This window comes from Gymnoscopelus microlampas (assembly GCF_963454915.1).
Source record: "Gymnoscopelus microlampas genome assembly, chromosome: 18".
Classification (NCBI taxonomy): domain Eukaryota; kingdom Metazoa; phylum Chordata; class Actinopteri; order Myctophiformes; family Myctophidae; genus Gymnoscopelus; species Gymnoscopelus microlampas.
In genome coordinates, this window is record NC_139955.1 from 5,369,293 (window position 1) to 5,381,396 (window position 12,104).

Consider the following 12,104-nt stretch of genomic DNA (forward strand, 5'->3'; position numbering starts at 1 on the left):
TTCCACCACTGAACATAATGGAATAGTCTCAGCCTTTACTACGAACCTCTTTCTGTCCTTGATGCATGTCGGGTAATCCTGGCTGCTCTGTCCCCTCCCTCCCCTCCATCCATGGTCCTCCCCCTCCCCCCACCCTTCTCCATCCCCTCCCTCGCCCTCCCCCCCCCCCCCCGTTGGCGGGTTCTGGCGGGACAGTCAACGGCGGCTGGTCCACGTGGACCACCTGGTCGGCGTGCAGCGCCGTGTGCGGGCGCGGCTGGCAGAAGAGGAGTCGGAGCTGCACCAACCCCACTCCGCTGAACGGAGGCACGTCGTGCGACGGCCAGAACGTCCAGAAAAGCGCCTGCGTGGCCACCTGTCCAGGTAAACTCCCAGACAGGGCCCGCTTCCTGTGCTGTGTACTGTGGCGCTTCTTGGCTTATATCACGTGGCTTCTTACCTTTTTTTTTTTTTTGGCTTTTTATTTTTTGCATCCAGAGGTCTTGTGCTCATCTTTTTTTTTTTTGACTTTTTTTTGGCCGTTCGATTTTGCACCGCACCGTTTTGTTCAGCGATCAGCGCTCTGCGTTCTTTTGGCCGTTCCATGTGTTGTTTGCCTGCATTCAGCTGGTTGTTGACACATTGTCAAGCACACATACAGTGGTTAGCACTTGAGAATGGCAGTAATACCATCTGAGTGCCTCTGTGGTGCCACAGAGGCGCCACTACTACTTGGTGGTGCCACATTTGACACCTTTTTTTAAGGTGTAGTGTGGCTGAACGGCCACCATGTGGCGCATGTGAGTCCATGAACTCTACAGTACATTATTAGCAACAGGGGAAGGGTGAATGCATTTAAAAGTTAATGTTATTTTTATTTTTTGTAAACATAGAAAATAAGGGAATGAGTCCTTAGGATGAATTGAAAAGCAATTATGTCTTTAAACACAACTGTGTTTCATGGTGGAAGAAGTGCACAGACATTTTACTAGTAAAGCTACAAACTGTTGTAGTACTTCAATGTTCATTCAGGCTAAGGACTCCTTAGCTGAGAGAGAGATTTAGCAGGGACCCCCCCACTCCATACTGCATAGAATTGTGTTCTTTGTTTGTTTATGTATTATCTTTTCTATGTTGAATTCATGTTAATATGACTTTTGGCTCTGTACTTGGTCTGCTCTTTTTTTTTCTCTCTACACCACATGTCTTCTTCAGATCCGCAAGCTCACAACGTGGCCACACTGCGACGTGTGAAGCCCGTGTAGTAACTCTGTGGACCCCCCCTTGTTTAGTTTTTTTTTGCATTTTAGCGCCTTTCTAGTCTTAACGACTTTTCAAAGCGCTTTACAATGTACTTCACATTCACCCATTCACCACACGTTCTCACACCGATGGCGAAAGAAACAGGGCACCAGCCTGCTCATCATCAGGAGCAGTTAGGGGTTCACTGTCTTGCTCAAGGACACTTAGCCAGGAGGAGCCGGGGATCGAATCTGGAACCTTTTGGATTACAAGATAGCCGCTCTACTTCCTGAGCCGCTGCCGCCCTTAACCCATTAACACATCCACTGCCAGGCCCGTAGTCCTACGGGCCGTTAAATCCAACCGTTAACTGCCGTTCCCGTAGTCCTACGGGGCGGGTGTTTTCCCATGTTAAATCGTGCAGGTGCAGATTCCGGATTTTTTTTGCACTTCCGGTCTCGAAGGGGGCGGGCCGGAAACGAAATAATACTGTTTCCGGTTTTTCTCCCGCCTCCGTTTCCTGTCTAGCGGTCAACTTTGGACGCCATTATCTCTGGCTTGTTGTTTTTCTCACCACATCCACCATTTTAGCGTTTTCCTCTCGTTCTCCAGAATGCAGTGTCGGATCGCCGCACGGTTTTCAGCGTTTTGTTCGGTCGGGTCCCGTGTTTGTGTCGAACCAAATGAACGCGGATTTTAAACGGATTTAGCGGGGCCTATGACGGAATCAAAAAAACAAAAAAGGTAAGAAATAGCGTGGCACTACGATGGACGTTCTGAGATTAGCCGATGGCAGTCAATGTGTTAAGACCTGAGGCGATTCTTAAAAAAAAATCTAAATCCTAACAGTTTTTTGGAAAAACATATTTAAAACATTTTTTCACGATTTTTCAAAAATAGCAGACATACAAGCTCATAGCGCGGCACTCGGTGCCGCGCTATGAGCTTGTAGATCTGCTATTTTTGAATAGCCAAAGACATCTAAAGTGACACAGAAGCGTTCCAGGTATCAATGGGTTAATTATAGTTACAAGAAGTATTTTATTACTTAATTTACTTATAAATACTCATAATGATTTATAACAATAACCATAACACATTATAAGGTCAAGTATTTTGATTTACTATTTTTATTATAGTGCATTATTAAGTGATTATAAAGCATTATGCAGTAAAATGATTATAATGTCTTACAACTATCAGAATTAACATGGAGTGCATAGGGAGTGTCATTATAAAACTTTATAGCGTGTTATGATTGCATAATGAGTGCTTATAACTGTAATTATAGAGTGTTACAGTATAAGCATTTTACAATGCATTTACACGTGACCTTATCATTAATTACAAAATGCTTTACATGGTGTTGTGGTTATTTTTATAAATCATTATGAATATTTGTGAGTGCTTATAACTAATTATACAGTGTTATAGTGTTAAAATAGTCTAATGCATTATAAGTGTGTTTATAAACCATTATAGACATGCATAGCAAGTATTACCGTATATTTTGATGCCAATGCTTTTTGCAGTAGAGTATTTTTTTTTGATACTGTGATATTGCTACCTTTACTTCAGTAAAAACAAAAAGTCTTAAGTACTTCTTCCACCTGGCTTTAAAGGGGCATGAAACCCGAGGCTGATTTTGTCGTTTATTTTCCACTTCAGGTTCAAAACTACTGCAGGGTAAAAAACATGGCAGGCTGCCATCACACTGACCTTATAGTAGACAGTGATGTAAGCAACGCAGCTGCAGCTAATCAAATGAATAATGGGTGTGTGTTAGACGTTATGTGTGTCAACACTGTCTATCATGCTTGCACATTGGCCATGCCCCATGGCCAGGCGCTGGACACACCTATGAAAATCCAACACTCATTATTCATTTATGTGGTGCAGCTGTGTTGCTTACTTGTCTGCCATGTTTTAAAAAAAAAACTGCCACAGTTTTTGAACCTGAACTGGAAAACAAACTACAAAATGAGCCTGGGGGTTTCGTGCCCGTTTAACCCATTGAGACCTGGAACGCTTCTGTGTCACTTTAGATGTCTTTGGCTATTCAAAAATAGCAGATATACAAGCTCATAGCGCGGCACCGAGTGCCGCGCTATGAGCTTGTAGATCTGCTATTTTTGAAAAATCGTGAAAAATATTTTTTTATATTTTTTTCCGAAAAACTGTTAGGATTTAGATTTTTTTTTAGAAGTGGCCTCAGGTCTTAATGGGTTAAAGAGACATGGCCTGAGCCAGGGCACTGTGTCAAACCCGCGCCGGTGCATCTGTTATCGTTTGGCGCTCAAACCGTGTAGTAAATAACGGGCCAATAAAAAACGGCTGAATTATTGTGCCGTGTTTACACGCGCGAGGAGTCGCAGGATGCTTGCTGAGCTTCGGCCTGCCCCGCTCCACTCCCCTGTGAGGCGGAGGGCACTGAGCGTCCTCCACCACCCCTACCCACCCCAACCCACCCCTACCCGCCCGATGCTGAGCAGCACATATCGATCCCTGGCAAGCCCGAGATGGAGGTTTCAGGCCGCTTCATTTACAGACCTACATTACCCCCGTGACAGAGAGAGAGAGAGAGAGAGAGGGCAAAATGGGGAGAGAGAGGTAGGAGAAAGAGAGAGAAAAGGGGGGAGGGAGAGAGAAAAGAGTGTGAGAGAGATGGAGAGAAAAAGGGGAGAGAGAGAAAATAAACTAGAGAGGCAGAAAGAGAGAGCACAGCAGTAAAAAAGGGAGGCACAGAGAGTAGAGGTGTAGCAGGAAATAGATGGAGTAAGATGCAGGGTTAAAACCGGGCAGGAACGAAGCACAATGAATACGAGCCAACTGAGGACCATGGAGGCAAAACGAACAGCCCACAATGTACTGTACTGTACTGTACTGTACTGTACTGTACTGTACTGTACTGTACTGTACTGGGCAGGAGACAAAAGGAAAAGGCCAGAGAATGTACAGTATACAGTCAGTGGTGGAAAAAGTACTCAAATTCTTTACTTAAGTAAAAGTACCAATACTGCAATATAGAAATACTCTGTTTCCAGAATTCTAAATTTACTTGAGTAAAAGTAGAAAAGTATTGGCATAAAAATGTACTTAAAGTACCAAAAGTAAAAGTACTAAAATATTTGAAAATAGCCTATGTATATAGCCTATGTATAGAATAGGGCTAAACTGGTTAATGTGTGTTTTATAATATCATATTTATCAGATTTATATCTGAAAAGTAACTAGTAACTAAAGTTTTCAAATAATTGTAGTGGAAGTAAAAGTATTGGAAATTGGAAATACTGAAGTAAAGTACAAATACCTCAAAATTGTACTTAAGTACAGTACTTAAGTAAATGTACTTAGTTACTTTCCACCACTGTATACAGTAGACATGCAGGACAGGACATTACTGTGGACAGTACAGTGGACAGGACAGGACAGTACTGAGGACAGTACAGTGGACAGGACAGGACAGTACTGAGGACAGTACAGTGGACAGGACAGGACAGTACTGAGGACAGGACAGGACAGTACTGAGGACAGTACTGAGGACAGTACAGTGGACAGGACAGCACATTACTGAGGACAGTACAGTGGACAGGACAGGACATTACTGTGGACAGTACAGTGGACAGGACAGGACAGTACTGAGGACAGTACAGTGGACAGGACAGCACATTACTGAGGACAGTACAGTGGACAGGACAGGACAGAGCGTGTCGTCGCTGCCAGGCAGAAACCTTGTATATCCAAAACTGTTACTTTTTCAGGAAATGGAGAAAAAAAAAGTACCTGTGTTCCAATGGCTCCATACGTACTTATTTAGTCACAAGCTCTTGTTAATGGTAAAACCCACTGACAGACAGTAGGACACTCATTTCGGGGAGAAAACTGAAAAAAAGTTGAAATAATAATGGAGATACAGTAGGAGGTTTTCTGCGACTTGCCTGGCTGACCACAGGAGAAATGTCTCTCTTGTCGACGGCAGAGAAACCCAGCACCTCTTGTCTCTTTGTGCTCCTCTACGCCTAAAAAAAACGAGCTTATCTACCTCTGCCGATCTGCGTTTTGTGTTACATGCGTTCCCCCATGTAAAGACACCATGCCGGGGGGGGGGGGGGGTACGTCAGTAACGGGCCTCTAGGATGGATCCTGGGAGTCCCCCAGCTAAATGTACAGTTTAACACTTTACCACTATTTTTATACTTAGGCTATTCCAAAATAGCCTGATCTGCAAGCTTGTAGATCTGCTGTTTTTGAAATATTTTGAAAAAATGGTGACAACACCAATCTTCCATTGAGGGGGGGGGGGGGGGTCCCCTGGCACAAAATATGTTCACATGGGGGTCTGCAGCAAAATAAATATCAATTTGGGTTTGGGGGGGAGGGGGGGGGCTTGACATGAAAATGTTTGAGAAACTTTGATCTAGAGAGTGTTGTTGTCCAGGAACGCGTGACATCGCCCATGGCATCACACCGCGTTTGACCTCCATGAAGCTTTGAAAAGATTAATATCAGGTCCAGCTTTCTATTGTTAGACCCATACCTTGACCTCCACTTTTACTCCAAAAGTAAAAGTACTAAAATTTTTGAAAATAGCCGATCTACGAGCTCACAACGCGTCGCGTTGTGAGCTTGTAGATCGGCTATTTTCAAATAGCCTGGGTATAAAATAGGGCTAAAGTGGTTAATATATGTTTTATAATGTAATGATTTATATCTGCCAAGTAATGTTGTTTTTCATGTTTTCAAATAATTGTAGTGGAGTAAAAGTACAATATTTGCCTCTGAGATATAGTGGAGTAGAAGTAAAAGTATAGACAATTGGAAATACTCCAGTGAAGTAAAAGTACCTCAAAATTATACTTAAGTACTAGAACTTGAGTAAATGTACTTAGTTACTTCACACCACTGGTGAAGTCCGTATTTATGCAAGCTCCATCACTTTGTTTTCAGGAAAGAAAGAAACTAAAAGAGACTTGTCAAAGAAAAATCTAAAGATATCTACATATATACACATAGCATAATACACATGGCATAATAAGAGGCAGGTGTGCGGTTGCACTTCATTCAAACACCACTCAAATCCGGTTTATTAGCAAAAAATCACAAACTGTCAGCTGTATGAAATAAACAAATCAAACAAGAACAATTTAAATGGCTGGGCTAAGATTTCCTCAGGAATGCTGCCAGAAGCTGGTGTCTGGCTACGCATCACGTTTGCGGCAGGTCATAACAGCAAAAAAGGCTCCTCTACGCAGTACTAAAGACACTTGTCATGAACAGTTTCAATAATTCGGAGTCTGCGGTAGTCATTAAAAGTGGCATTTTGTGTTGAATTTGGAGTGTTAGCTATTTAAATTGTTCTTGTTTGATTTGTTTATTTCATACAGTTGACAGTTTGTGAATTTAGCCACTATTTGCAGTGGTGTTTGAACAAGTGCAACTGTACATGAGGTTAGACATAAGGTACAGGTCCACATAGCAGGTATGTACGTAGATGAGCTTAGACATAAGGTACATAATAAGGTATTGTTGCTGTCAGGCATAAACCTTGTGTGTCCATATTCCAACTTTGTAATGGTTTTTTTTTGTCATTATAATTAATGCCGTACTTCGTCATAATGACGGTGTCGGGCAAATGTTATGAAAATAGCACATCTACAAGCGCACAACGCATCGTGATGCGTTGTGGGCTCATTTTGTGGGCTTGCAGAGCGGCTATTTAACGAAATAGGGAAGCCAGGTTGAAAGTGGTTCAGTGTGTCTGTGGGTTTCATAAATATTGATCAAATGAAAAGTATCAACAAGAGCTACAATAGGCTCTATTCACAGCAGCCATATTTTCACTTCCTGAACAGGTGTTACCAATGATACTAATGAAGGCTCTGTTCCATTTTGTGTAGCACAGTGGTTCTCAGATTTTTCAATTTCCACGACCCCCATAACTCTGAGAGTGCACAAATGTAACCAAATGGACCCTTACGGGTCCATTTGGTTACATTTGTACACTCTCAGAGTTACACACCCGTAAGGGGCCATTTGGAACCCCCTTCCTGCCAGCCATAGACGAGAAAAACACGTTTTTGTAAAAAAAAAAAAAAAAAATGTATATATACTCTGGCAGTTACAGTAGTTAGGACCCACATTTTAGTCCCACTGGTACAGCAGTGTTTCCAGTGAGTCGACATGCATAATAATATCAGCACCCTGACTCTGCTTGACCAGAATGGAACGGAGCCTTCATTAGTATCATTGGTAACACCTGTGAATGTCTTCATAATATGGCTGCTGTGAATAGAGTCCATTATAACTGCATCTGCATCCATTGGAACACAAGTTCTTTATTTTTTTCCATTTCCTGAAAAGTAACCCCCCTCTTGGACATACAAGGTTTCCACCCAACAGTGACGATATACAGTGTATTCTTTTTGGCTCATGACCTCGGGCGGGGTGTGTGTGTGTGTTTGTGTGTGTGTGTGTGTGTGGGGGGGGGGGGGGGGGGGGCGGCAGTTCCCCTCAGGACCAGAGTCCACCCCACCAGGGCCCAGTCAGGGATGATGGGGTGTTATTTCTAATCACAGACGCCACCGCGCTGCTGTTGTGTACTTATAGAGACTACCCCCACCCATGCAGCCCCCACCCCGGCCCATACCCCCCCCCCCCCCCCCCACCCGCCCGCCCTTCCCTGAAGATGAACTGACACTGCTCCCTTCATTTGTCAGCGTGCACAGCAGACACAGCCCAGCGAACACGTCTGAGACACACACACACACACACACACACACACACACACACACACACACACACACACACGCACACGCGCACACACAGAAATGTTTGTATTGCTATACCGGTGAGGACACCAACGTTCTAAGACAGCAGTTTTATGAATGCCACACTTATTTTTTGCCAAGTACCCTAACCCTAAAGCCGAAAATAGCCGATCTACAAGCTCGTGTTGACCAGGATAATGTAATTTCTCAAATTCTAGTATACGTGTGGGGACATTTCGCCCTCGCAAGTATAGTAATGTAAGCACACACACACACACACACACACACACACACACACACACACACACACACACACACTCGCCTCGGCTTTAATTTATCAACTACATGACGGGAACATGTATGAATCATTATGTTTCTGACTTAATGCTGTGAAGACATGCCGGTGTTCAGTGAGAGAGCGAGCAGGAGAGATGAGATGCATTTTGGAGCAGCAATATTGGTGTGCGGATCTTATATTCTTACTTAATGCATGCAGTGCCTTGAAACATGCTGATAACATTATACTCATTTATTTAATATTGGGTTGTTGTGGGCAATGTGCTCAGTGACTTGTGTAGCATCATTTTGACCTTACTATCTCACCTGGACCTGGCTGTTTTCATGAAGATTTTAATTGAATATCCATCTATATGGAAAAACTAATTATCAGTAAATGATTATACGAAACATTGTCCACAAGTAAATATACCATGAAGCCAGTGGTTTTTGAATATGTGTACTTTACTTGAGGGTTTTCTTCATTTCTAAGACTATTATTATACTTTTAACGCCACTACATTGTGTTACATTGTGCCAGTACTTTTAAGTATAGTATCAGCTGTTGATACTCCAAAAATGTACGTTACTCAAGTGACTCAAGTACTAACTGTGACTGTCCACCACTGTAAGTTTTGAAAAATGTGACCAGGCTGATAATTCACACCTGTCATTTGAGATACCTGTCACAGTCTGTCACAGTCACAGTAAGGGTCCAGGCTAATTGAGAATGGTGTGAACACTCAGATAGAACATGGTTTTGATTGCCTGCGAGTTTGGCCTTTCTTCCTGCTCCTGCAGAAACCAGAGAAGAGTACATCAGATGAAACCTGGCTACTCCTCTTCTTGACCACATCATCACAGAGTGTGTGATTGCCCAATTTACTTCCCTAGAAGTCTCCTCAACCCTGCTTGGGCTACTTCCCTCTGTCTAGTGCCAGGAAGGTGTAAGAGCAGACATCGTCCTTGGAAATGACTAAAGCTGATCTGCCATCACAAGAGATGACTGTACAGGGGCAGACGTCACAGAAGAAAGAAATAAAGGCCACGCGTTCTCAAGTAGAATGTTCACAGGTTTCTCAATTAGTCTGAACGATTTCTGTGACTTTGACAGGCTCCCCGCCCCTCCCCCCCTAGTGGTGGTGGCCCTAAGCAACAGCAATAAACTGATCCGCCATGGAGAGCGAGCAAGAGAGATGAGACATCTCTCTACCAGATGAGAGAACGAGCTGGAGAGACGAGACCTCTCTCTACCAGAGCGCATCCTTAAATGGGGGGGGGCACTCTGTTGTAGGGGTGAAGACAGTTAATCGAAATAATTGATTTAAACAATTGACGATCGATCATTTGATTAAATTATCAATTAGTGATCGATCCCTATTATGGGTATGTATCATAGGCAAAAAGTTTCCTCTTTTTTTTTAAGTGAACATAGCCAGCTCACAATGTGATGCGTTGTGAGCTTGCGACCGGCTACTTTCCATTTGGTTCCATTTGTACACACAGTTAAATAAGGTCCCAGAGATGAAAAAAAAACATCAAATGGGGGTCCGTGGCCTTAATTCATATCAAACTGAGGGTCCTTGAAAGAAGGTCGAGAAACCAACTGGTCTAATCCACTTGGATGCATGGAGAAGGGTGTTTTTCAGACCGTTGCTGAGGAGAAGAGCGCGGAGAGCTGAGAGCCTGCTTGCTGCAAATGTACTGTGTTATTTATTCAGACTCGGGCTGACATTTGAATGCAGAAGTGATGCGGTGTATTTTTGGGTGCATCCGCCATGCAAGCCTTGTTGAAGGTTGTTTACCGGCACTACAGCTTTTTTGAAAAGAAAGCTCGCACAAGTCAATGCCTGACTGACTGTCTGTCTGCTTTCAGCAGTTCATTAATTATCCAGCCTGGAATTATGTCTGAATCTTTAGCTCTCTGGCGCATTTCATGTCTTGTTTTTAGTGCGTTGATCTTTGAAAAATGGGTTATATAGAGCGTTTTTTTTTCTCTCTCTCTCTAAAATTCTTTTCTCCCCTGTTTAGTGGTTCTGCCAGTTCCCTCCATGTGTATGTTCCCTGTCACTGCCAACCCCCTGCTGTTGGTATGGGGAGGGTGTAGACAACCCCATGTCTCCTTCCGTGGTGGAAGAAGCACTTAAGTAAAACTAGCAACAATACCACAATATATGAATACTCTGTTCCAAGTAAAAGCCCGGTATTCGGTACTCAAAAGTACTCAAATGTTGTTGTTTTTTTAATTAGCAGATCTAACAAGCTCACGTTGTAGATGTGAGATTGTAGATCTGCTATTTTTCGAATAGCCTTAGTATGAAACGGGGCTTAAGTGGTTAATGGATATTTTGTATTAACCACTAGAATCATTATTTCATACTTTGGCTATTCAAAAATAGCAGATATACAAGCTCATAGCGCGTCACTTCATGCCGAGCTATGAGCTTTTGTAGATCTGCTATTTTTGAAAATCTTGAAGATTTGTGCAAATCTTTGAATATGTCATTTTTTTTCAAGCAAACATTTTAAAAGTCAAATCTTTACTTCCGGGGGTCCCTGGAACAACATATTTTGCGATGGGGGTCCGTGGCGAAATACATTTTGGGGGGTCCTTGACATGAAAAAGTTTGAGCATCGCTGATATAGCAACATACGTTTTTCGGAAAACTGTTTGAGAAGACATTTGTAAAATCGGCCTCAGGTCTTCATGTATTAATAATCTACTGTAGTAACTAAAGCTGTCAAATAATTGTGGATAAATAGTTGAGTAGAAAAGTACAACATTTAGCTCTGAGGAAGTTTAAATCACGAAAAAAATCATCACACACAGTGTGAAGAGAGTTGTGCCTTTGAATTAGTGTAACTGGTCGCATCCTTGTGTTGCAATCAGCTGCAGCTGTCGAGGCCGTACTCAAACGGACGGACGGACGGACCCACACACGCGGTCAAGTGTAGGAGTGGCTGGCACCACTCAAAAATGCAAATACCAAAGTAAATGTACCTCAACATTTTACTTAAAGCTGCGCTATATAACTCTCCTGTTCTACCCAAGATTTGAACTGGGGTCTCCTGTGCAAGTGCTGCCATTTTTCACCACTGCTCTAATGGAGCTTGCTCTGGGGAGAAATAGAATACCATACAGATTGGACAAAAAAGAAGCGTAGGTGTCGCTTTTGCAGCGCGAGGTGATCGCCCTCCCCCGCCGCCGTCCCACCCACAGACACAACCAATTGTGTTGCGTTTGGATCGCCCCGGCCAAGTCCGGAGGCACAGCGTAGGATTCGAACCCCCCACACACACAGTGGTGGTGGGCAGATGAATAATCTTTTGAATTGCAGAACTGCTGAATTAGTTTAAAAAAAATTTTTTTCGGGGGCTGCTTCTCTTTTGTTTAACCCATTAAGACCCGGAACGCATCTGTGTCACTTTAGATGTCTTTGGGCTATTCAAAAATAGCAGATCTACAAGCTCATAGCGCGGCACCGAGTGCCGCGCTATGAGCTTGTATATCTGCTATTTTTGAAAAATCTTGAAAACTTTTTTTTTTTTTTTTTAAGAATCGCCTCAGGTCTTAATGGGTTAAAACTCGTCAATAGCCTCTCGGATTTGCAGCGCTCAGCCTTTTGGGGGATAAGAGGACGACGCTGTCAGAAGAATGAATGCACAGTGGAAACAAATCAATTCAAATTTGGAACCAACAAACGTGGCAAAGGCTATAATTTATCTCTCCGTTGCTTAGCTCACAGTCTCTCTCTCTCTCTCTCTAGCCTTACAGTATACATATATATTTCATCGCTGAAGGCCCTCGGCCATATATCATTTCAGTGGGGAAGAACAGGC

The 12,104-nt window shown here is 43.1% G+C and overlaps 1 protein-coding gene across 1 annotated transcript in view; it reads left to right on the top strand.

The window, feature by feature from the left end:
• unc5a (unc-5 netrin receptor A) overlaps positions 1 to 12,104 on the top strand; it is a gene marked incomplete at its 5' end in the record, with an annotated part of 423,634 nt that overhangs the window by 263,665 nt on the left and 147,865 nt on the right. Inside the window, one exon of the mRNA XM_084040981.1 lies at positions 196 to 363. Within this exon, the coding sequence (XP_083897107.1) occupies positions 196 to 363 (168 nt within the window). The remainder of the gene's footprint in view (positions 1 to 195; positions 364 to 12,104) is intronic.